General features: G+C 36.4%; 2 protein-coding genes across 2 annotated transcripts in view; both read right to left on the bottom strand.

Moving 5' to 3' along the window:
• Positions 1 to 4,171: 4,171 nt before the first annotated feature.
• Positions 4,172 to 6,319, bottom strand: LOC135685347 (terminal nucleotidyltransferase 5A). The gene has a single exon (XM_065201261.2). It carries the CDS (start codon positions 6,211 to 6,213, stop codon positions 5,041 to 5,043), a length of 1,173 nt encoding a protein of 390 aa, XP_065057333.2. The 5' UTR covers positions 6,214 to 6,319; the 3' UTR covers positions 4,172 to 5,040.
• A 5,773-nt stretch (positions 6,320 to 12,092) lies between these two features.
• Positions 12,093 to 26,955, bottom strand: part of LOC135685812 (protein GDAP2 homolog) — a 28,140-nt gene continuing 13,277 nt past the window's right edge. The window contains exons 9-14 of the mRNA XM_065201889.2: positions 23,017 to 23,179; positions 21,229 to 21,305; positions 20,622 to 20,698; positions 19,651 to 19,790; positions 18,159 to 18,357; positions 12,093 to 13,526 (exon numbers count right to left, since the gene is read on the bottom strand). Of these exons, the coding sequence (XP_065057961.1) occupies positions 13,470 to 13,526; positions 18,159 to 18,357; positions 19,651 to 19,790; positions 20,622 to 20,698; positions 21,229 to 21,305; positions 23,017 to 23,179 (713 nt within the window). The 3' untranslated portion in view covers positions 12,093 to 13,469. The remainder of the gene's footprint in view (positions 13,527 to 18,158; positions 18,358 to 19,650; positions 19,791 to 20,621; positions 20,699 to 21,228; positions 21,306 to 23,016; positions 23,180 to 26,955) is intronic.

Genomic DNA, 26,955 nt, shown 5'->3' with positions numbered 1-26,955 from the left:
TTGTCGGGCTCGGAACGACTAATGGTATTGCCTGATTTTGTAGTGCATCTTTATTAAAAAACCAATATAATTGAAGAACGTTGTCTTTCTTTGTTTACAACTGTTGTGCAAGTTGTGATAACATGGATAAAGGATATAATACCAGGTTTAAGGGATAACTGGCGAAATCCATCGCATAAATCAAACATTTAGTTATAAGAACCTTTTTACGATCCCACACAGAGTCACACAAAATTGACTGTATATATATGACATATTCTAGTTGATCTATAAAATCAATGTGAATAAAATGTATTCACCATAGAGATGTCTTTACAAATTCGACTAGAACTGATTCTTTCTAGGTAAAACTTCTTTCAAAGATCACTAAAGCGAATTTGTGATCACAAAATAACCTAGACATGCGATATTCAATTGACTTGAATTTTCACCACGAAAGTCGAAAATGGTTCTCTACAAAATTAACAAGATAATGCAATATTCAAGTAACTTTATATCACCACGCTCAAGGATAACTGTTTATCAAATCAATTAGGTGTGAAATATTCCACTAAATCTAGAAGATCACTAAGGAGGATGGGTGTTTCCAATATCAACTAGATATGCAATTATGGTATCACTACAGAAGATGGACATTTCAAAAATCACCCAGGTATTTAATATTCTACCAAACTTAGAATATCTCCACGAAGGTGGGTATTCACAGAATCAAATAGATATGCAAAATTCTGCTAACCTAGAACTCACCACGGTAGGTGTTTGCAAATATAAACTAGATATGCAATATTCTACTAAATTATAATGACACTAAGGAAGATTGCTTTCAAAATCATCTAGAAATGCAATATTCTATTTAATTTATCACTACGAAGGAATTATTTCTTAAAGAATCAGCTAGATATGCAATATTCCACCGACCTGGAATATCACCACGAAGGATTATGTTTGCATAATTAACAAGATATACAGTATTCCTCTAAAACTATAATATCACTACTGGAGATGAATATTTTCAAAATCACCCAGATGCGATCTCTACGAAGAATAGGTAACCACAAAAGCAACTAGATATACAATACTCCTCTAAAACCACACCTCTCGTCTGCAGAAAATCAAAATCATTTTTACAATCGGGCAAAAATTGCTGAGAGTGCTATTATATATCTTCGTTTTATACACACTGGTGACCTAAACTGCTCTACCCCGGGTAGGAGTCAATGTTGGCTGAGATATTTACAGAATCAGTGGGTGTTACCTATCCAATCGCAATATTTATTTGAGGGGAAGGGAAGTGGATGATTTTTGAATAGCTTATTTTTCAGTAAATGCCTTAGTATTTTTTGTCAAAATTGTAGTTTTATCCTGATTACAATATAACAATTTTCACATAAAGCAAATGCAAGGATTGCAAAAGACAGACTATTTACTGTTGGAAGAACAAGCACACTTATTTTCAAGAAACCAAGTTTTGATCAAATTTTTTAACTTTGCCGTATTTTGGGCTGTCTTTGTTAATTCTGGGAGTGAATTCCAAATTTTAGACCCTTGAAAACTTAATGATCTGGTACCATTATCGGTAAGTCTGGTACCACTGACTTCTGAAACATCAAGAGGGCTTTTGAGTCGAAGGCTGTGCGCTGTTTTTTTCAGGAAGAAAATAGTCTTTCATAAAAATAATAATGATTTGGCCGAAAAATGATTTTAGCCGTCGAAAAATGATTTGGCCGAAAAAGCGAAAGTTGGTCGAATTTTGGCCGCATGTTGAAAGCCACAAAAATACAAAGAAAACGACAAATTATTTTAGCATAGAAAATATTCAACATGTTGTTAAAATAATCTCAAAGTTACGAATAACGAATCAAGAAACAAAGTAAAAGATAGCAGAAAATTGAGACTTACAAAAAGTGGGAGCTTTTCTAACAAACAAAGCCATTTTTGATTACACTGTTATTCCACGAAATTAGCAAAAATATGGTTTTTTTATATATTTTGTATAGCTAGCCGAATTTGGCCGTCAAACGTAAAGTATTTGGCCGCCAACCATTCCAAGCATCTGGCAACCCTGCATTGGAGGGCTACTTCCCTTAATTCCTTGGTAAACAATATCCCTTTTCTTCTTCAAGAAATGCAATGAGGCCCCTGGTGAAAGATCGCTTAGACAATGGTTTGGCTTTTAATTTCTCGACAATAGCTTCGCCCTCATTCCCCCATGGCTGAAGCATCAGATCAAAGGAAATTTAACTGGGAAATTTCCAAATCTCCTAGGAAATAAATGCGCGTGAACTGCTATTTTATTTCATATTCGCAATTGTAGCAATATCATTACAGTCATATATGAATGTAACGATATCTTTGAATTAGCAATTAGAAGCTCCAAGGATGATCATTGCAAAAAGTCTCATTTCACGTTGTTAAGCAAGTATCAGTGTTACCTGCTAAAAATAGTTTCCCTTGTATTGCGTCATCCGGGCAAGCTCTATCAGGCCTGCAAATGAAAAAAACAAGTAGAGGATAAGCTCAGGCGATGCATGAGTAAGGGTAAAAAATTGGAAAAGGAAATGAAATGCAATGTAAGGCTTACAGGTTCCAGGAAATTGCAAGAGTGTCATTTTATGTCAAATAAGGGCTTCTTAATTGTTGCAAGCTCGTAATTCTTTGCTTTTTAGGGCAATTTTGCAAAACATTTATTTGGTATAATTTCCAGTTTTTATGAAAGTAAAGATGCAAAATTTCAACATATTATCAGACAACATATATGACTGAACGGATGTGTTAAAGATATCCTCGTTTTGCAGTGCTCCACTTTTCAAATTCTTCCGAAGTCAATGATCACTGGGCCTGGGGAGGGTCTCGCGGTACATCGATGTGCAAGTATATTTGTCTGTTCCCGGCGTCCCCCAATTTCTAGACAGGATTTATTTTCTATTTGGTTTAAATTCGATGACAAAATTTTGGGTGAGGGGTAACCTTTTGGCAACGTGTTCTTAATGGTATGGTTCTATGATTTTGAAACTGCCTTTAATAAGTTCCCAATTGGTAAAATTGGCGTTCCCTGTTGGTAAACAAGCTCTTTGACATTTCGCTTTGTCTCCCCACTGGCGGAGACAAAGAGTGTTTTAGGCCCTACTCCTACTTACTCCCCAATAATGACGGAAGATGACACACCTATTTTTCTTAAAAAAAATAAAATTCAGTGAGTAAGAGCATGCCATATTTTTCACGATTTCCCTAGAGAAAAAGCACTTACTCGGCTTGTATATCGCACTAAACCCCACAGAGCCCGGTGCCCCCACTCCCTGCAAAATAATTTCTGTAGGCCTGCATGCAGACGCTACGGTTCCAACAGAGTCTACAAAGCGGGGACTCCCGCACGATTTTGGGGCGGGTGGCGCAAATAGAATACCAATAAAAAAGATTTTGCATTAAGGTATTTTGTTTAGCAGAAAGAGAGGTGCCGTGGAGAATATCATTACACCTCAATCTCCAACTTTGGGCGAACATTAACTACCTGAAGGATTTATTGCTGAGATAAAGCCTTTTATGTTTAGAACACCCATTTAAAACTGTCATTTGCTGGGCCGTAATGAAACCAATTTTATCCAGAACCTTTTGAAAACCAAAAATGGTTTTTGTTAATACGTCATATTTGCCATTATGTTCGGTTTATCCTTCAGTTTGTGACAATTACAGTGTACGGATAGCTGGTTGAAAAATTTTTAGTCAAGTCAAATTAGTTTTGACAGTGTCGTGTCCTTGACAAAACAGGCCTTAAAAACATTTCTATTATTTTGTTCATAAGATAAAATAAGATAAAAACATAAGATTCACCAATTGTTTACATCCGATTATCCGGAATTCATTTTCCTGAATGCCAATTTAAAAACCGAACTAAGAATTTACGTATTTTAGCATACAAACTTTATTGGTGATGTCATGGGCAGCATTATCATAAGAAAGGAATTGTGGTGAACCCCTGGAAGCCACACAATATTGGGTATTTTCCCTCAACAGGAAGTTTTCAAAGCTCCAGAAATTGTCAAAGCCAGTAACTTTGAAATGCACAGCGCTAAATTATCAAAACCACAGAAAACACTGTACACGGAAAATTTTCCACAATCGATTCTCTAGAGCCAGACAACAGGAGATGAAGCTTTAAATAAATAAACAACAATTGAATCCCAAGGCTTAATAAAATCATTCTCTCCAAATTATTTCGACGCATTTACTGAAATTCTACCACAAAGTAGTAAAGAAACAAAACAATTAGCAAGGAAAGAACGGCCAAATTTCTTCTTCTTGGAAACCAATTCTACACACTGAAGACGGAGTGGTCAGAGGTGATTCCCCTTGGCACTCGACAAAAACGCAAAGATCGTTTGGTCCTTTAATAAAGACAAAGGTTAACTCCCCCAAGGAACGTTAAATCTATATCACAATACATGCTGAAGCATCAATTAACTTTCTTAACCTGAACAGTTAAAAATATCAATATTTATGAAAATACAACGACACATGTGTAAAAATACTAGATTGTTATCAAATTGTGTGTACCAAGCACGTATTAAAGCGGAAAACCCTGCATTTACATCATTCTAATCAAAAAACACAACAGAAAATTATTTGACAATAAGTTGAAGCAACTTACAGAAATAGGCGAATTTGAGTATTTATGCTGCGCTGCAAATGTTTTAGAATGCTTAAGCATAGTAACAAGTTATCTTCGTTCTATCTTATCAAATTTTGATTTCATGGTAAACTGCCTAAATACTCAAAATCGGGATAAAATTTTGTCAGCCAGCTAGATTAAGAAAAAGGCAACTGTGACAGCTACAAATTTAGGCCGAATAATTGATAATTTTATATGCTCTGGTAGATATTTATCTGGAAATATTTACAATGTCAAATACTACGTACAGAGCAATGTCAACAAAAATAGAAGTTAATCTTGGACCCACAAGAAGTTACGTATACTAAAATCCCTTGCCAGAGTCCTCCTCACCAGTAGGAGAGACTGTCACTCGAAAATTGCAGGGGTGTTCCTCAGTAACAAGAGACTGCTTTTGGCTCCTCGTTTGGGTTCGACTCCCATTTGCCAAGAACAACATACTCCTTGGATGTAGCTGCATTGTTTGATCCACAACCTGGGGCATACATGTAATTTGGTACAGAATAAAACACTGTTATTTGTTGGTACTTCGGTGGACTCCGCAGGCTGTTTGCCATGTTCGCAATCAGTTGCAATGTCTGGTTCCTCTCGTGCAACATCAGGCAAACAGTTGATTTTTCAACAACTTTGTACAGGGTTCGTAAATATTCGCATTTTTTATCATTTTGGTGAACGAAGTGACTGTTCAGGTAATTTTCAAGCTTTTGATGCTGACTATAGATGTCCTTAAAATCTATAAAAAATCGACTGCACATATACTTTTCCATCGTTTTAAAATCAGGATTTACAGGCTTAAACTGCTTAACAAGTAAGCTGCAGTATTTGAGCAACCCACCTCCACGAATTTCTTCGGGGTTTTTCGTTGCAATAAGTCTCTCAACCAAATGGTACTTCGCCTCCTCAAAATCGCCATATACTGACTCGGCACTAACTGTTGGATACGAATCTGGGGTTATTCCAACATCAGATGTATCATAGAATTTCAATAAAGAGTCGAGAATGATTTGAAATGAGTCAATGGAAAATTCAAACTGCCTTCTCATGCTGTCAACAAATTTAAGCTCGATATTTCGTCCATCTTTGTTTGCAAGTGCAATCAGAGACCAGTTGTCGGGTTTATTGGTAACTTTCACCATTTTTCTTACGTAAGCTTCTTTTAGGGTACAGCTACCCATCCTGTCCTTGCAAACCCCATCCGGGAGAAAGTCTTTCAGTGACTCAAGTACAGCTGATTTCACTTGATGGAAATGCGACTGACTCTTCAGTTCAACATTGAAAATCAAATCAAGGTCGTTGTAGGCCAAATCATTGGAATTGCAGTCCTCCTGTACATTCAAAACATAACTTGCTGTGCTGCCATTTAAGCGAACGTCGTGTACGATGATCTCTCGATCTGCAAGCTGAGACAGCAGCAGCCTAATAAGAGACTTCGGTTTAACCTCCAGTGTAGGAAAATTTCCACGTCCATGCACCAAAATTGTGGTTCCCAGAACCTCGTCTAATCTTGAAACTTCTTCGCAAGTAAGCATATGTTGACTATTTGCCATGGTTATTGCGTTTAGTAGTTGCACTGCAAGTAAGTTTTAACTTGTATACAGGAGCTTGTCTGTACTGTCAGGAAATCTTCCTGTCGAACACTTGAATCAAGTTTGGATTCTATTTGACAATATTGAGCATAAAAATGGCTGCGACAGAAGGCTTCTGATTGGTTCAATTCTTACGGTTTCTACGCAACGGAGGAAAAATGATATTGACAACTTACAACAAAACCACTAGTACTTTCTAGCCAATAGCGTTTGTGCTTGAAACAAGCAAAAACAAAGACATGCTCCCGGGATCTGTATTAGCACACAATAGAAGAAACAGATCTCTTTTGACTCATCTAATTTACATACAGTGACGTATCAGGGGGGCGTCATTCGCGCTACAGAATCAATGGACTGTGTTTTATTATTAGTCTCTGCATCAATAATTCATGCCGGAATAATTATTTTAGGGAATTTTTAATGCTTATCATCTGACAATCTGTGTACGAACAAGCAACTTAGGACACCACGTGGAAACGATGTGGTTGTGCTCACTCCCACAAATCTCCCACGCAAAACGAAAAATGCCAGAAAAGAGTGAAATTTTACACAGATTTCGTGTTAAGAATTTTAAATGAAAATACTTACGAAATAGCCAGATGTAGTTAAAACCTGACTGAATTTCAATAACCCGGTTCATGAGAAATGAAAGGGAACGCTCGTGGATGAGAGGGGGTGGTGTGTGTTTCTGCTCGGGAGGTGTGGCACATTTAGGGACAAGAAAAACCGGTTTAGCCAATCTACAATGCTACACCAAACAGGTAAATTGAAATTTCAACGATAGGCAGGAATACAAAAAGCAAATTTTAAGGTTTTAAATTTCAAACCAAAATTTAAAAGTGAATTAAAAGTTATTACCAGAGTCACACCGATTCACTTTTTTGACTTGTTTGTAAATATATATTTTTCTTGGGAATTGCTTTAGAGATCGACACAATAAATTTTAGACATAATTAGTTTGTCACATATAGGCTAGAACATATAGAAATAAGCTATTTAATTCAAAATTCGTCAGACGAGAAATTAATTTAGACGAGAGAGGAATTAGGAATATTTAGTCGACTACTTCAAACTCGAGGAACAATTATCAAATTTGATTTCTATGTTTTGAAAACATGAAGTGGTTTATAAGGCAAGTAACTCAGTGAATTAACTGCAGCTGCATAAGTCGAAAATTTGAACTGTGAAGCCTTTGATGCTTACGATTGAAGCAGCTTTGCACCAAAATTATGATGTAACATAGAGATTTCACTTCAATTTGTATATTTGAGTAAAGTATGTTGAATTGAAAATTCTAATGATTTTCAATATAGACGGACTTCATAATGGAGGATGAAGGATTAAGTAGGGAAGTCTGAAACGACGGGGCCCAGGGCGAAGAGCTCGTTGACTTTTTGAAGACTAGACTTGCAGACAGTTAAAAATTTGCAAAGCTTTTTATTTAATTGAGCGGCTTTGCAATGACTGCTTACTTGCATAGCATGAAAAAAGTTTTGAAAAAGTATGGAATATTTTACAAAGCATGAAACAAGTCTGACTCTGAAAATGGGCGTGGTCACAGTTTACTAAAATTCATGTAAAATGTACTCCCGTTAAGTTTTTAAGTGTACCTCCACTAAGATTTGATGTTTTACGGTAACTCAAAGATCTTCTTTAAAAAATATAACAAATTCACAAAGGTTTCTGTTGACACCTTGATGTCGGAATACATTTTGTGGAAAGCAGCATACTGTATCCGAAAGTTTTAGATGAGTGTGAAGCTTGGGGAAGCTGTCTTCTAAATGTGCTATGGATAACGGCATGATTCACGATTTCATACAAACATCTCTGTGAAAAACAGCGTTTTAAAATTTATAACTTCCTGTCATCCAGAGCTCAATAAAATACAGCCATGCGTAAAAATACATGTTTTGCTTTTTAAAGATAAAGGCTGCAGTATTTAAATTATAATATTTGTTATGGAGAAATAGAAAGCCTAAGCACACAAGGTAGAATCATTTTTTTCAGTGATGGCCTAACAAAACGCTAGCTCCACCTTCATCGTCACATAATGATCATCCAGAAACCCCCCGAAATTATCTACATTTGAATCTACTCTTCATTTTTATATTGTTAAGTCGATATGGATTTTTTGCGGGTGATACCTGTTGGATCATGTTACTGTTGCCCTGGAGAGAAAACCATTGATATCAGATAATGGAGGGGACAAACAATTTTGAAAAATCTGTGGCATGTCCACGAGTCAACAACTATCGGAGGAAAATTATAATGCCTGCATTGTGCAACCATCTAAGTTAATCCAATTCGCGGGTTTTTTTCGTCAAAATTTCGATTTCTTCGAACTAACAATGCAAATGAAACAGGTAATTTGCGTTGATCAAGGCCACATGAATCGCTGGTTGAATCATCTTCAGGTACCATCTTCTATAAGAAGGTGCCCCCCTCCCCCAACTATCATTGCATGCACAATGTTTTATTTCAGAAAAATTACAGTAGCTGCAATACAAACCAATAACTTTTTGCGCTTAAAAGCAACTTTTTGTAAACATTTTATACTGAAAAAATAATAGATGACCTAACCTAAAAAGTCGGACCATTGCATAAAATATCATTAGTCACACGAATAACAAGAAACCGAAATTTTCCTGCTTGCAAAACCGACCTGGTTTGTGATGAAGAATAGTGTTGTCACTGAGCTGCAGGGATGGACTTAAGCAATAATGATTGGGGGGGGGTGTTAGACACTAATTGGATTTTGGTGCCACGCCCTTGTCGCATCCCCCTCCCCCTTCCCCGCTAAATCCGTCCCTGCTGAGCTGGTTGATGCATCCAGCTTCAATATTTTTGAAAATTGTGATTCTAAATCCATAATTTTCAAACCTGTGCCTATGCCTTTCGTCATCGCAAAAAATATTACAGGAAATGAAACATACTAGCACAATACAAGCTTGACAAATGTTCCTTGAACTTTTAGCGTGTAAGTACGTCACACGCTCATTGATTGCTCAGAAAACCATTTTTGATGAAAAGTTGAAATGTCAATAAAATTCAAATCTGGCTATTATTCTAAATGAATTTTTAATCTTCACCAATTTTCCAGTCATAATATTTTCACGGAATCTTATTCTTACAGAAATTGAGAACTAGGATATCCTACTGTAAGATGACGTCACAGCCATGCTTGTTAAGTTGAGCAAGTGTTTTTTGCAGAATGCCTCGCCCCCTCCCCGCGTCGTTGGAGGCGCTGCTTGTGAACTGTGAACTATCAACCTGGTTTTCAGTTGACCTTGACGTTGTTTTTTGCGAATATCACTGATAAAAAAACCGGTTAGGCCATGGTTCCAAAAATAGCAAACAATGCGGGATGCAACTGACGTAAACAAAAGGGATTACCTGCGTTGATGTAAATTCAGTCGGCGTGTGACGTAAGTTCTGCAAAATTAGGTAGCATGCGGATGCAGTACAATATGCATGAATAGGATGAGAAAGGATTACATCTATCTTCACAAAACATAGTGTATTCTATTCTTTCTACACAAAAAGGATGATTGCTATTTGCTAACAACAGTCATAGGTCGGAATCGTCTAGTTTCCATACTGCTCGACCTGATAAATAAGCATGATTAATAGTCATAAATTAGTATGATTAATTATTTCAAGTGAAGGGTTAGGGTTAGGCTAAGGGTTAGGGTAAACTAATTACGTCATCAGGTTGAGCAGTATAGAAACTAGACAGCTCCTCATAGGTCAATCCATCGACGAAGTGCATTTCCGCAAGTGGCTACCGCCGCTTCTTGAAAAAAATCATCGATTCTAAAGAAATCAGGAATAATATAATAAAGAAACCCTCTACGAAAATCTCTATAAACTCGTATTTTCTAAACTAAAGAAATTTGTTGTAAAAAATTTTTGAGAAAAAAGATTAGAAACTGCAAATAATAATAAAATTTTGTGTTTATGCAGCTTATAGTTTGTTTCGTAAATAAAATTAAAATTATCAATCAAAAACCTGTATGTTTTGGTGTTGTATTGTTTTTAATCTGACTTCCTGCCTTTTGATTTCTGACCAGGAATAAGTAAGCCACTTCGGATTTAACCAAAACTGTTACAAACTGTCGCATGAAACGGAAACAATTATTTATTACAGTATGGATTTTAGTTTTTCAAAACATATTTTGGTTTTTTGCTATACATTTTGTGATTTTATTTACCTGTTGACTCGAGGAGTGCTTATAGCGACTGGAAGTGCTTATAACTTAATCTTTTTATGTACATTTTACGTGATATTGGGAGCCTCGGATTGTTTTAGCCTCTGTCCCAGCCACTACGTCTCTGCGGAGCCATTTGTGTTTTGTTCAATGCGGTAAAAATTTACGAAACATTTCATGAGCCCTGCAGTCATTGGCGTAGAGTGGTGTAAGCAAAGGGGATCTGCCACCCCATTCCCAAATTGTAAACAACCTGCTGTCTAAAAAGTCGAAAATCAGCGATAGGTTAACGTAAACCCCATTTCGTTTCATTTCCCCCCATCTTAAAGTCTATGTGCAACAAAATTTCAGAGAAAAGCTGTCTGACCCCAAATGGCTAGGGTCACTCAATTCACCTTTCCCACCCTCAATTCACCTTTCCCACCCTCAATTCACCTTTCCCACCCTCTATCTCGCAATATATACCATTTAGTTAAAAGAAGATTTACCAAGTACTAAAATGGGAACTTGTAAGCAAGCCATCTTAATTGCTTGTAGAAAAGCGGAACGGAAACATACGTTAAAAGGCGCAAAAAAGTAGTGCCTATAACAATGACAGTTGCTATGTGCATCGCAACCTATGTTTATTTGAATATGGTGTTCAAACATAAAGAAATTTTGGTACAAAACAATTGGGCTATTTGTTATTTCCCCAAACATTTTTCCTGCGTCAGAAGCCTTGAGCAACATGATAACTGGAATTCCCTTCAAAGAACATTTTGAAAGGCAACAAGAGGAATTAAAATCACCTTTGTTAACCGGGTGTTTTTTGAAGAGTCCTATGAGGTACATTGAGAGACTGTTATGCATACATTTCGTGACCAGATACGGACGGCAGTCAACAATAGACAAAGTCTACTTGATTTAGGACATAGAAAATCGACTTAGAACCATTTCATTGAAAATCACAACAAAAATCTAGCAAGTAAGGTATTCTTGGACAATTTGATGACAATTTCATTGAGTCTTTTTTTCAGTGAGGAATTAATCATCTTCACAACGGGCATACAGGCAAAACGTCCGATATATATCACGAGAGTCGGCCACTGTCCGGTGTTGTAAGTAGTCATCCATGATTGAACGAGAAGTATGTATTCAGTCAGTTATTCCTTCGTTAGGGTCAGAGTCTGCACGCAGGCTAGTTAGTGACAAGCAGGGGTGTAGCCAGCGGAGGGTGTAGGGGTGTAACACCCCCCCCCCCCACCACCAATATTTCATGTATTTGTCGGTAAATCTTCAGTTTCTTTACAAAATCTTTAGTTTATCGGCAAAATCATCCATCAATAGGTCAAATGGACCTAAATTCTTCTCCAACTTTGTTTTCGTCGGTAAATTTTTTCCATTGATGACTCTCCACCCCCCTAGTCTGAAAGGTCAAGCGGCGCCACTGGTGACAAGGATTGCGACAAGACAATTGGCAAAACAGTACTTTCGCGCTCAATCTCCTCATCGCACCGCGTCTAAACATGCAAACACGAATTATTGTGATATTTGCATACACCTTCCCTTCTCCCCTTCATACCAACTCCTTCTCCTATCAGACAATTGGCACACTGCATTAACAAAATACCAAACAGGCAATCAAAAACAAGGTTTTTCCATTGAGAAAATTACCGCAAACAGAGATAAATTTATATTTAAATTTACTAATACCACGAAATTACAAAATTTACCAAAACAATTTTACATTTACAATTATATAAATAGAAAGACTATGCAAAAATGTTCACCAACATGCAATTACCTATCGCAAATGAGATGCGAAGTAATGGATTTCATTGCAATTAGTGAAATTGTGACAGTTGGTTATCAATAAATGATTAAATTGCCCTGTGTCAGGATCTAAGAATTACTTAATATCAAATTTTCTTGGTACCATCTTAAGAAAACCTTGAAGACTATCAAAAATATGCAACCATATTGCGTTTCTGATAAATCTAGAAAAGATTTCAGAAACCGCTTTAGCGTTATTTCCTAAATTTGACTTATTCCCTCCCCCCCCCCCCCCTAAAGATTCCTAAATACACAAAGCCATCTATTCCGCACCGTGTTTGTTACAAAACAACAAAATCAAAACTAAAACAATAACAGAAAAATCATAACAACAACAACACAACAACAATTTTCATAATTACCCTTAAAAGCAACAACAACAAAAACCGTGAAGCTCAGCAAGTATTACGTTGAAAATAAATATAACGTTGCATTAGATTATATTTAATCAACAACATTAACGCTCGAGGGAACACTGGGGGATGTTTAGGTCTGTAGGAAAATAAAAATATAGTTAAATTTCTTGGTTTTTTGGATTTTTTCGCATATTTCATTATCAGGTTCAAATGCTGCTACAGTTAAATCAAGATTACTGCCAGATCAAACAATAGAGGTGCCTTGTTATTTCAAATTGATGGCTCGCGGTTTAGTAACTCCATTCAAATATTTTGAACTTTTTCTACTAGAAGGCCCTGTATGGTTGAAAAACCAATCACGCAAACTAGCAGTACAAGCTACCGCTACAAACCTCTTCTCCTTGATTCTCATTTCGATAAGTTACTTTTTTCGGATAACCCACTGTACCGACACCGAAAAAAATGTGTTACATAAAAAAAGCCAAGAATCATAACGCCAAAAATAGCAGAGACTGAATAAAATGCATGCAACTTCCGTTTTTTTAGTCGTGGATTCAACGGAAATTTGTGGACATTAAAGTTGTCAAGAAGTCTCAAATGGAAAAGCAAAAAGGAATGACTCACACAACCGAGCTTTGGGTTGAACTTATTGCTGACTGTGGTTGGGAAACATTATCCCTTTATAATGGCCGACTAGTACTGGTGCAGTCAATTTGAATCCAACTGGCAGAGAACAGAACAAAAATGCGTATGCATGTGTCAATTTCAGTACGTACAGAAATAAATCCAATGCCCTCTTGTTCATGATCCAAATTGCAGTGATCTTCAGTTTGCAGATGCATCAGTAAGCTCCAACACGATAGGGGTTTCCTGGTGCGTAGTAATTAGGCCCATTTTCCTAAAAATCAAAAGCAGGGAATACATATGAGAACACAGGGTATCAGAGTCACCACAGTTATATCTCTGAAATATACTTTACATGAATTATCTGAGTATATATTTTTGATTTATTCTTTGACACCACATCGCATCGCATTATACGGTTCTTGAGGCTTTGGAACCAAGGGTAATAAACGCAGAAAGAAGCCTTTCGAAACTCATAAAAATTTGTCAAGGATGACGTATACAATTTTAAACAGGAAATCTCACAAAACTCGAATACAAGCAACAATTGTCGGAAAAGGTGCGCAGACGATGATACATGATGTCAATACGAAAATTCAAAACGGGCTACATCTTGATGAGCATACTTCAATTAACTCATGGCAAAATAGGAAGACCTAAGAAGATGATAAAAGATAATAACGACAGTTGCTTAATAAAAGACTTAGATTATAGGTTGAAAACATGGCCTGGCAAATAAGACGTGTTCGACTTCATTATCCCATCTAGAAAGAGTCCGTTTCTTGAAGAGAACCTCTACAACATACTAAAGGCGACTTGAGGGTAACAAATTGAGGCACCACTTGCCACTTCTGCTATTCCTCGATAGTCATGTCACGTTAACGTTTACATATTTTCAAAAAATTCTTTCAATCAAAAATATGGTAACAATACAGTCTGTGATACATCTTAGTTGCTTAATTATAGACGAGAATGTCTCAGTATAAAGCTGACGAAACGAGAATACACCCAAAAAAGCATAGCCAGGCAGACTTCTTGGCGGTGGGTAGGTCTCTTTCATTGCAAAAACTGTGTACCAAAGGCTTTGCCAGTACCTCGATCTGCATCATTTATGAGAACTTTGAAAAAGTGGGAAACTCCAGACAACACAAACAACAATTTGCTCGTTTTTGGTCGTATAAGTTACAGAAAACTATAATTTGCTTGTATTTGGTATATGCTTGACAAAAAACTAACTGGCTTTTTAAATATGTCTTGTGGCCAACTCTAAATTAGTAGTGTGTGCTAAACTGAAGGGAAATGTTGAAACTTTCTAAGATGAGCTAAGATTAATTACGCAACACTTAAGAGACAACAACTTGATTCTTTATTTTGTTGTCAATCAAAGCTTTAGAAAAGCATTAGAAAAGCATAAACCTAAAAACTTTTTAAAAGGAGCAGGGTTGATACCAATTAGAAGATTTAAAAGTATAAGAGCTTTGCTATTTCAATTACATCAACATGGATCTGACACTCTTTTTTGGCCACTAGGTTTTTGATTTTCCTTGCAATTCGAAACGATTTGATATATTCTACCAAACCTGTTTCCTTCCACCTTACTTGCTTCGAATCCGTATCGCAGTCCCTGCTTATTTGACAACACGTCAAGCTTTTTATACTTCCTTCGTTCTCTCCAAGGCTCGTGAATTTTCACGCACACAGGGAGGAACCGCGTAAAAGAAAGTGGAGGTAGGCAAAGGGGGCTTAATCTTTTCCAATGATTCTTTAAAAATACTTGAAACAAAAAAAAATCAATTTACTTTTGGCTTATAGCAGACTTAGCCCTCTAAGCCTCCCTTTAAGCCCTAACTACGTAATTTGCTCCGCAGTCTTTGAACATAGGTTGTCACTCGAAAAAGATTTTTCTTACATATTGCTTTCTAGCCTGTAACATTCAGAAAAATCCATCCTTCGTAAACATTCTATTTGCCTTGCCCTTATAGAAGCCAGATAAGATGATGTGGTAAATAACTTCGAGCCACAAGAAGGTGTTTATTACCGCTACCAATGGCTTGCAATAACCTTCAAGGGATACCCATTACTCTGCATTCTGTTTCTTGCTTGCTTTCTCTATGATACAGCACCTCGAGACTGAAAATTGCACGAAAATACTTTTTACTACTTGCGTGATGTCGTGCAAACATTTCCTTGAAGTGAGGGATTCTTATAAAAATTTCTGTTGCTAATCAAAATAAATTTCTAACAATTTAAGCAATTGCGAATACCTCCATGTTAAGAGACCAACTAGCTTGGCGGGACCAGTCCCTTCCCCTATTCCATTCTTCCATTAACTATGTCAACTTTCCATTGGCAAATCAAGCATAGGTAAAATGCAAATCTTCTACCCAATGTTACTTCATTTTCCTGACCCCTTTTGCTGACTTATAATAAGAGCACTAACGGCTCTTCCATTTGTGACTTTTCCTTATGTATCATCAAGGCAATAAGGAGGTTTAAATGTAACTGACATACAGCCTACTTGGTGTTTCTATCCAAATTTTCTTGATGATGCAGAAAAATATTACAAAATTTTAAAAATATCTGGAAATTTCTCCCGTCTGAAAGTCAGGTAGCTATTTGTCATTACTAAAAATATTATCTTATCTAATCTTATCCGATCTTATCTAGCATTAAAGTGCTTTTTGGCCAAATGTCATTTCCGAAAACACTCTTGGATGTACAGTATATTTTGTATGTACAGGATTGTATGTACACTCTTGGATGTACAGGATTTTAAGTTGCTTTGAAGTACAGTATATTTTCTAGCAAGTAATTGGCTGGGGGGGGGCCTAAAAGAGAGGATGGCTTAATAGGGAGGGGACTTGATATTTAATAAATGCTGCTTGGGGTTAACACCCACTGGGTTCAATGTATCAAGGAGACGTGCTTGTGGTCTCTCGACTCTTCAAAGTGATGCAAAATGAAAAGGCATTGGCAGATGTTTTAAGAACGGCCGACGAACAGAAGCATATGAAGCTAATGGAAGTTTAGTAAAGACCGCGAACAAAATATCAAATAATTGAAATACTGTAGTATTGATTATTGAGTGGACTTAATAGAGAAAGGGGGACTTATTTTTGTAACTTCTGATTAAAAAGAAAACTGCACCTACAACTAACATTTGTGTTACGGAATTTACTCTAAAGGTTAGGTGTTGATGTACCATATTGATTCTAGAAAGCTTCCATTGATTTTGTATTCCTGTTCAAGAGATGAAGGGGAACTTGAAAACTGAGAACTTGTGACATGTCATTGCATCCGTTTCTCTACTTACAAATAAGAACAAATCTTTACCTTTTTACAGTGGATTTTAAATGCATAACTAATATCGCATTCAAATCAACACAAATTAGCTTTAGCTGCTGTTCCAAACCTATTGGAATCATTCTCCAAACAAAGTCTTTCTTTTGTGAAAAGATAACGATGAGAGATAAACCCAGAACACAGGCTTTGCTTGAAGGTCTCGTCAAGTCAGGATTTAGGTTAGTTTATGGCTAAGTCTAAAGATTTCGAATAATATTTGGCCAAATGTAGCCATACAAAGGGCCTAGAAGCGACTAAGATCTTCAAATTGTTCACCAATGCAGATTAAACCAAAAGCAAAAGAGAATGAAACAAAAAAAGGGATTTTGGAATTGGTGCGTAAATGAGTGAACATAAAAATGGCAATTCCTGCATCTTGATAAATAAAGTGATTTTATGAAAGACTGATACCAAAAACTAAAATTATGTACATAAGAGATTAATCTGTAGTGTTGTGAGCGAGGAGCAAGAAGGAAATTCTTTCAGAAATACATTTGGTATGTGAGGTCGGCTCTTTCTGTATAGCATTTTGTGTGTAGCCTGCATTTAAATATCACAAACACTCATAGGAGTAAGTAGTACACTGTCACTTTTAACAAGGTTAACTGATCCCCTTGAGCTCCCCTAGCACAATATCACTGTGCTAAACATAGTTTTGATCCTTTTCAGCGTAATGAATTATTTTCCTGCGAGCATTTTGATTCCTTCCAAACTGTCTAACTTCTTGTGAAGTGTATAAAACTGTTAAATAATTTATCCATGGTTGAAACTGAACTGTGAGAAAAATGTTATAACTATTTTTTGAGACCAATGATCACAAAGTCAAGGGGAAAATAACACTCTGCCAATTACAAAGCTGGTTAGTTTCCTAATCCAAAGATTGGCAATATAATGAATTCATTTAACCTGAACCAGTGCCTATGGCAGGGCCATTTGAAAAACAATTTCCTTTAATCTCAGCCTGCAGGAAGACAATTTACTGGCTTCTCAGGAAAATATCTGGATCAGTGAAGACAAATCACTTTTTGATACAAGAATACGTAAGCACATTTTTAATATGCGATAAAGAGCACCAGACATCTACGCGGCGAAATTAAAAACATGGCTTGATCACGTGACTTTTAGGCAGACAACCGTGACTTAAAACCTTTTGCGTTTCTACCTAAATATTTGGTTAGGCCTTTAAAATTTTAATCGTTTTTCAGGCTAGTTTGTGTTTTGCTAATTCGTAAACTGGAGGCAAGAAAAACGGGCTATGTTCTCTTTATCAAGAACATAATGCCAATAGAAAGAAAACAATTTTGTAATCTTTCCCAAGAATATAATACCAATAAAGAAAAAAATACTTATTTGTTCTCCGTGGTCTAGGATGAACTCGTCTAATGTTCATCTTCTGATAATAAATATTCGTTATAAAAGGTCGCTTTGTAATTGATCTTAAAACTCTACCATCTGTTTGGAAGCTTCACCATTGATTTTAAAGCTAATAACAACAGCTTTGTTTGCTGGAAAGAGATTTCGTAGAAAACTACGACTATGCAGGATAATGCGAGCTTTCACGTACCTGTACATCGTACTCTAATACAAAAGGTGGTATTTGAAGTTGCTCAGGGTTGATGTAGTCATAAAGGTATTGAACACCACTTAGAAATTTAATTTGGTCCTTTATTGTAGCTGCAGAGAATACGGTGAAAAACCAGGTAATGATTCTGTCCCACAGTGATCCATGAACAACGAAAATACTTCGTAAATTAAGACGAAACCTGAAGCGAAATAGAAAAAAACAAACTTAGTATGGGAAAGCTATTGTACAACGGTGGTGGGTACTTAAAAGGCCTCTATTGTAATAAGCTTTAAAATGTCTTCCTGATTTTTTTAAACACCCTGCACTTCCTCTGGTGCAAAAAACCCGTTTCGGAAGATCCCTTTTTTCCTTTGAAAAGACGTTTTACAGGCTCAACTAAACGGACAATCAAACATGCATCAGGTCACTTTGGGCGAGAATGCGAGCGAAAGCAATTATTTGCTTGAGATCCCGTCTAAATGAGAAATGCAGAAAAATGTATGATGTTAATACTCTGTATTGATTTTATCCATGTTTCCTATTTATAAGACTCGACGTCTCTCACTGACTCATGATTGGAAACTTTTATGTTATTTCAAAGATTCCTAGAAATGACACGATAATTAGATAGTGTATATAGTATTTGTGGCTTAGTACAAAGAAAATCGACTAGGCCATGGATAACTAGACAATTTCATGGCTGTTGCTTGGCGTTAAACAATACAACTGTTATGTGAGTTTGTTACTAAAGCCACAAGGTTCCAAATGTTATAATTTGATGAATGTGTGTTTCCCTAGACACCATATAGGAAAGCCTTTAGCAAAATATCAGGAAACTGATTCATCTTACATACAAATGGGCGTGTAGTAAGCTATTACTTGCATTGTTAAACAACTAAAGGCAAAATGATAACATGTATCTGCTTGTCTCATCAACAGGTGTAAAGTTAGTTCCTTGTAGAATAAGACACCAGCATGGACTTCATCCCTAGACTTTTTACAAACTACAGACACTTCCTTTTTTTGTATCGTGACATAATTGATGGCTAACGTTAAAATAGGAAAGATGTCAAGACGATTTCAATAGAAACAACCACTATTCTCCAAATAAAAATGAAGTAGCAATTCGATTCGATGTGCAATCTGCAAGAAGATAATGTAAGGGAGGCGTTTTAGAAATGTCGCATGGCCTAAATGGTTCAAACACCTTTGCCTGCCAAAGCTAAACTATACAGCTGGTCTTGATCTGACTTGAGTTTCTCTTTTAAATATCACTAAATATATATTAAAGAACATAAAATGGAGCTGCAGTAGTCACCCAGTAACTGTATCCTGAACTGCCTGGACAATTCTCTAAAGGTTTAATTGACAATAAATGTGCAACATCTTGCTCAGTCTATCATCTGTCTGTTTTGTAAAAAAAAATGAGAATGTATGTAATAAAAACATCAGTAACGAAGAAAGAAAACTTGGCTGACATAGAGGTACTAACTTGATGTCCAGCATTTCATACATGTCTCGAAGAAATGACATTGACAAAGCGTTGTCCTCTGTCGCCAATGTGTGAAAATACACAACAACGTACTCCCTACTGGCGATTGCATCCATAATATGAACAAAGTAGGAAACAGCCTGCAAAAAAGTGAAATGACTATGCCATCAGGTCATTATGATAGGGCGTCAGAGGAGACACGTCGACAACGAAGACATCACCAATAAGGGTATACCTATACAAGGAGGCTCTTTGCTTAGCTAGCGCCAAAAATGCTACGAAGAAAGGGTTATTGGGCTCTGGTGTGGACCATGTTTCAGGAGTCATAATTTACCTCTTGTTTCTACTATTACATAATCCGACACCACAAGTTTCATAGAGTTCTAAAGTGATGACGTCACAAAAATCTTTTTTAGAATTTTTAAATTTGGATCTCATAACCTGAAAGAGCATCATGAAATAACTCTAAATTTGCAAAATCAGGCAAGTGTATTACGAAATGGCAGATATATGGCCACATGTTTATTGGTTCTCTCCCCTTAAAACCTCTGTATTTTGGTCTCTGTTCATAACTTTATGAACAGAGCCAAAATAACAGTGATTCGTTAGCAAACTTCAAATCTTCCATTAGCCATATCTCAACCGATTTTAGACATATTTGGCCAATTTTGCGTATTTGAAAGTATTTCATGGTGATCTTTTACGCTATGTGGTCAAAATTCAAAAATTCTAAAAGAAGGTTTTTGATGACGTCACACTTTAGAACTCTATTGGTACAATGAAAAGGGTCGAGTTATATTCGAAATATAAACAAATTCTAACAAAAATATTCTTTATTTGCTAATACAGTTTCTATAGCTGCCCCTTGCCCATGTTGAGTCTTATATCATTTTAGGTTTAATGGCGAGAAAAAAATAGGAAAACATTCGAAATAGAATCATTGCACTGAAAAGAGCATGCGCACTGTCTACCTTGTTCATGTCTATACTTTGAGCAGGGAAGTTCCTTGCGACGAAAACGACGATGGGTCGGCCCATAAAATCGACCCCTAGAAGAAAGGCAATAAGTACAAGCAACATTGGTAGAAGGGGATATGGCTTGACGATAAGGTCTACAAAGCAAAGCACGGCTTTTTGCAAGAAACAGGAGATACGCTTGATACTATAACGAGTCTCCGTTAATCAAGAATATCAAGCTTCAGACCCAACAGTTATTTCTCTGCTAGCTGTCAATGACAAGTGTCATCTAGACATGTATGAGAAACATCAGATCTAGATGTAAAATACTTTAGATACTGGGGCCTGATTACAGGAGACGGGCTGGACCTCCTACTTGACACGGATGATTTTTGTATAGACCTTGGTACTAATAGGAAAATACTTGCCCGCAGCCTTATAACCTATTGCGCAACTTGCTGCGCAGGGAGGTGTGATACACTTTCCCAGTGTAATTCAGTTTATTAACTTACAATGTCCATCTCGGGTACCAGGGCTGGCTCTCTTGACAGAGCTAGCCTTTTCCATGTAAGGAAATTATAAAGCTCCGTTTCGCAATTTATGGTACGAATGATTAAGTTACCTGACTGATACAAAAACTGGAGTTTGATCATATCCGAAAAATCCTCGGTTCTCGAGCGCTTCACCCATTTAGCGTACCTACAAAAAGGATATTACGTCACAGAAGTTAACCTCGGGCTTTCAACTAATCTTGAAAACGGAAGGGTTTACCTGGTTGACGTATCAAGGGCCAGACCTGCACATTTAGATATGTAGACAATATAAAATTATCGAGAGAAAAGCTAATTATTGATTAGCCTAAAACGTCATGGAAGAATGCACTACTTGATAATATAATGAACAATATCTATGGGTGGGTGAAGATACGGCTGATTCGTTTGGATAATGGGTCTTTCAAATTCTTTCAATAATCTTCCTGCTATTCCTATCAAGGCAATATCAAAGCGTTTTACCAAAAACAATATCGATAATATCGGACACCGCAGAGCACGGATAATGTCATATCAAGTAAACAACGCAGCAACATTTGCCAGGGAAGGGGGAAGGCCGGGAGGGCAGGGTTCTGTGTGCTAGTTACACTACCCCCCATATTTTAGGACATAAGAACATATAGGCTTGATTTCCAAAGAAAACAAGAACAACGCAAGAACATGCCCCAGAAGAAAAATAGAAGAAAAAAGCAAAACATTAGCAAATCTTCACTTCAATTTTTATCAAAACAGCAGGTTTTACCACTGTAAAGAGAGACAATAAAACGTCTTGCGAAACTGTTACTAAGTAGTGTCAGAAACAAATTATTGTATGTAATTGTAGAAATATCAGTTTTGAAATAAGAACAACAAAAGGGCCAAACACTTGAATCTTAAATCATCAAAAAATTAGAGCATTGAGCCTCTGTATAAAATATCTGGTTCAAAGAAAAGTGAGCGTAAACACTAACGAGCCATTGTCTACTGGAAATATCTGTAGGCATATCCCAGTGAAAACAAAGATTATTTTTATATCTTTCGAAGGAATTTTCTTCAGACTGTCAAATAATCTGTAAAAAATGTTGCTGTAGTGGTGTGACACCATTGGTGTGCTTCGGGCACTTGTGTTTCCATTCCCATTTTCCGATCTCTGTGCTCAAATCAGCTACGTTTGTATATTTACTGGTAATCATCTACTGTAGATTACCTTTCAATTCAAAAATCAGAAGCTAGCTGGTAAATGAGGTAACACTGCCAAGTAGGAAATGAAGCACAGGTTATTAAGGTTGTATGAGGACCCTTCTAGCTGTATTAACTATTGCACTCTGCGAAATGCAAGCTTCCAGTGTGCACATTATCATCATAATCATCATCATCATCCAAAATTAATTTTACGACACGATAGCTTTCTCCAGCCAGGAAAACGTAACCATCATCGAAACTTCATTTTACAACACGATATGTTCAGCCAGAAAACTTAACGTGAATTAGCTAAGATTGGGTCGTACATAAGCCACAGAACATAACCGAGGTTTTGGTCAACTACATCGTCTGGCAAACTATTCCATACTGGCATAAAAGAGAAAGGCATGAATTTTTAGCAACGTGGAAATGAGCAAATTTTGAACTCTTTTAGAATGGGCATTTCGCAAACTGCTATGGCATCGGACATTTGTTTACATACTAGAAAGTGAAAACCACGGCCACGTGTGATGATTCTAATTAATATGTTCAGCCTGTTACCTACTGCTCGAAAATTGTCCGGCCTTTTAATTACTTAATTTTCCGCTATGGCGAAGCTTTGATTTTCCTAAATAAAAGGACCGCAAGCCTCTTAATGCGGATGACGGCCGTGGCAAAGCGTTGCTAAAAATTCTGACCTCCGTTGCTGCTCAAGCACTTCCATTTCTTCTGGTGTTCTCCCATGCAACTTTGCGCGCCTGATCTGATCGTTATCAGCTGCCACTGACGCAAAAGGATGCCTTCCGACAAAAGAGTTGATCAAATCCACGCGTGATTCGCCTTCTTCAAGGATTTCTGCGTCTGAAATAGAACAGATTGTACTAAAAATGACCTCAAAATGATAGGCCAGAATTAAATGTGCAGATTAAACTCTAAATATTCTCTATTGCATTGAAAAAGAAAACGCACATACTACAAATAGACGATTTAAAGAAAGATTTATTTGCGCGTCAAAAAGAGCAGTTATATCAAGAAGATGAAAACACGCTTGAAAACAGGGTTTCAATACTAAAGGTTTCGTAAAATACTGAAGGAATAAGAAAATCCTCCGAGGGCTGATGTTGTCTGTACTTGTACAATGATAGGTTATCAAATAATTCCAGGACATCTTAATTGTTATAAAAAATGATTATGAAAAGCATACGTTTAGTAAAAGTTGACTCCTTGATATTTTTATCATATCACATTGATGTTTAGTTATGCACAGAAAATCTTAACCCTTCGTATACACTATACTGTCTAAGGCTGAAGTTTATTTTTTCAAATAATGATAGTTGTAGTGTTCTAACTGATTCTAACATGCATATGATTATCACACCGAATATTGTCTCAAAAGATTGCATAAATAAGGTGGAAACGATTCCCGAACAGTCTACGTGAATCCAGTAACAGTCGAAAATAATTCACCACAAACGGACACAACAAACTAAAGCCAACTAATGAAGTTAGGAATATTTCTTTGAAGAGTTGCATATTGTGTTTTCCGTTGCACGACGACAAAAAACGGAGAAAATTGGAAGCGTTTTAAAATGAAGATTGCTTTTTCATAAGGAATACTGAACTTCGATCAGTTAAACAGGATAAGAGAAATCCCATAGGAAATAGAAAAGCGCAAGATGAAGAAGCAGCGTCCTTATTGTCTCTCAAGCAATGGTCACAAATTGTATCAGGTTGGAAAAATGGAAGAGAGGAAGATAGAGGCAAATCAAAAGGTTATTTTGTCCACTATGATAAAAAGGGTATTTTGTTCAAAAGCTCATGTGAAGTGCCACAACTGAAGTTATAGAGAACTTACAATCTTAAAGATTCATTGAATTTCCAAAATTGAAATAAGATAGAGAAACAGAAATTGAAATTTAGGGCCGTTTCAACAAACGAATTTGAACAAACAATTATTTTCTTTTCAGTTTTTCAGTTTTTCAGTTTTCAGTTTTTTACTTATTTTGTTTCAGCAACAAATCGTCAACCAAAAAAGGATAGTGAACTTAGAAAAAGCAAGTTACACAATAAAAATGGGCAGTAAAAACAGATTATGATGTCATTCCTGAATTGGCACTTAGAAAAATGTACTACGCACAAAGAGGAATATCAACAAATGTACTTCAAAGAGAAGATGATTCAAACATGCTACTCAACAAATATGTGGAGATATGGGCCGTAAAGGGTGTGACAGGCAAAATCTATCTATTCATGAAAGCTTTGTTCTCGCAGCTTCGTTTCATACAAAAAACGGGGTTTTAAAAAACTGTTGGTGAAAAGAGATTAGAATAACGCCAAAATAAAAGTTTATCTTTAGCCTGAAACAAGCAAAATAGAGCTCAATAGACTCTTAGTGCTAATGCTAAAATAGCTGAGCAGGTTGGTGTAAAAAGATTTGATTGTCGTGGGTGTGTAGTGTTTTAGTTGACTCTTAACACCACTCTGCAACTTCTAACAGCACTTAACAGCGTGAACAGCATGCAGCGACTCCAGACGACTCCGTGAATATTTACAATTTCATTCGGTCTATTCTACACTTCATAAGAATAACGAGTTAAACTAAACAGGGGATTCAAAGAAACAATCAGCAAAAAGAGCATCTGCATTGATCACCGTTGCTATGAAAAACAGGATAAGAAACTTCTATAAGACAACACCAGTATGATTTCTCATTGTAAAAAGTACTTACAATGTTTAAAAGAAATTAGCACGGGTCGCTGTGTTTTCCATCACATATTATAACAAGATCTCAGTTTACAACAACGAAGTCTCTAGACCTTAAGCCATTTTAGGCAAAGAAAGTGGTCTTTTAACAATACTATTTATCTTCCCGAAAAGAAAGAAACTCAAAGACTTTATTTGCATTACGGACATGGCAAATCTAAAATTTCCTAATTCAACTTTCAAGTTATTTCTGTTATGTGCATCGTTTCTCCTAAAAAATCTCACTATAAAACGCTGTGCCAGCGCAAACCAAACTGAAACGGTGTCAATATGCTTTCTTCCATGCTTCTCGTGAGCACAATCAGAGCCCCTATACACTACCAAGCTAATTGACATATATACCGTATTTCCTCTAATGAGCGTCGCCCTCTGATTAACGCTGCCCTCTTTTTAAACGCATCAAAAATTCGGATTTTGTAATAAACGCTGTGGCCTTTAGAGGAAAAACGGTCAGACGATTTTATATTGGGCTTTATGATAACTGGATCACGGCAGCTTAGCTTACAAAACTGTTCACTATACCCTAAGTTATGGAACTTGGGCCTAAATCTTGAGCTACCTTATAAATCCAGACGTCTTTATGTCCAAGTACGTCTCAAGTACGTCTCAATAAGCCACTATCAGAAAGTAGAACAAGTTGGATTTCAAAGGAAATTTTAATGTAATACACCAATCAAGTACCGTAATATCCATTTTCTATCAATAATTGATTCAATAAAGCAGTTTACTTGTAAAAATTTGGAAAACCAAAACGATCCAGAGATAGCATTATTGGCCAAATAGATTCACCACAAGATTAAAAAAGAGTAAACTTTAACTGGTATTGGAGAAATGTAAACTCTAATCAAAAGGCTGATAGAAATGGAGTGATAAAAGATAGTGAACAACTAAATTAAATTAAACTGGGCAGCAAGTGGAACTTGAAAAACAAACTTCAACGTTAAGATAGAAATGTCTGATAAATATGGTTACCACGAAAAGATAGAAACGCGCAAAAGTGCCGGACCACCAAAATGGAATTTACTGTTAACAATTTGAAGAAATACATCCCTTCTCTTGAAATCAGATTTCCAATCTATAAAGGGGTGGATTCATTTACAGCAGGAATATTTCTGTTTTTAGAGAAAGTGTGATAATTATAGAAAATACTGTTCTACTGCATATCAAATGACGCAATAGATTTACCAATGACAACTAATTCAAAGTCTCATTTAGAGCTTTCTATTTTTCTTATTCACCTTTCGTAGTCTAGAACGTCCAATAGTGCTTTCCGACATTTTCAAATCGCACCAGATACAAAAATATCATAAGCTTAGTTGTTGCTCTATGGAAAGATTTCCTCTTAGTAAAACTTCTTAGAAAACCTTCTTAGTGAATTGATTTCAAAGAGATAAATGGTTCTGTCTAAATTGAACGAAAAATTGAAACGATGTAAATGCTTTACGAAATTCACAGTACTTTCTCAAGGCATGCAATTACATCTGAGGTGCAAAATAAAAGAGTAAGGTAGGTTTTAGAAGCTACAACAACCCTTATTTGGGGAATTTCAAACAAGAGTACAATTATTAATATAAAAAGGTATCCTTTCTTGTTAGCCGTTGTAATTCTCATGTAAAAGGAAAATAATCTGAATACGACGAGCAATTAAGTCTAGAGCAGTTCTGAATAAAGGCTTTAAAAATGCGCTATACGAATTACATGGGTAGAAATATAGGACTTAACGGCACACCACAGTAGCTCACGCCAGGGGAAGCATTCAAATAAAGAATAAATGCTTGTTTCAAGACAAAACAGTAGTCACTACGTATACCGTAATAAAACCAATCAATACTAATCAATCAAACCAATCAAAGTGCTTGAGAAAGTAAGCTGTT

The sequence above is a fragment of the Rhopilema esculentum genome, chromosome 15 (assembly GCF_057945365.1).
Source record: "Rhopilema esculentum isolate cy_ngs chromosome 15, ASM5794536v1, whole genome shotgun sequence".
NCBI lineage: Eukaryota > Metazoa > Cnidaria > Scyphozoa > Rhizostomeae > Rhizostomatidae > Rhopilema > Rhopilema esculentum.
The sequence above is the reverse complement of the archived record's forward strand: the minus strand, read 5'-3'. Positions and strand labels throughout refer to the sequence as shown.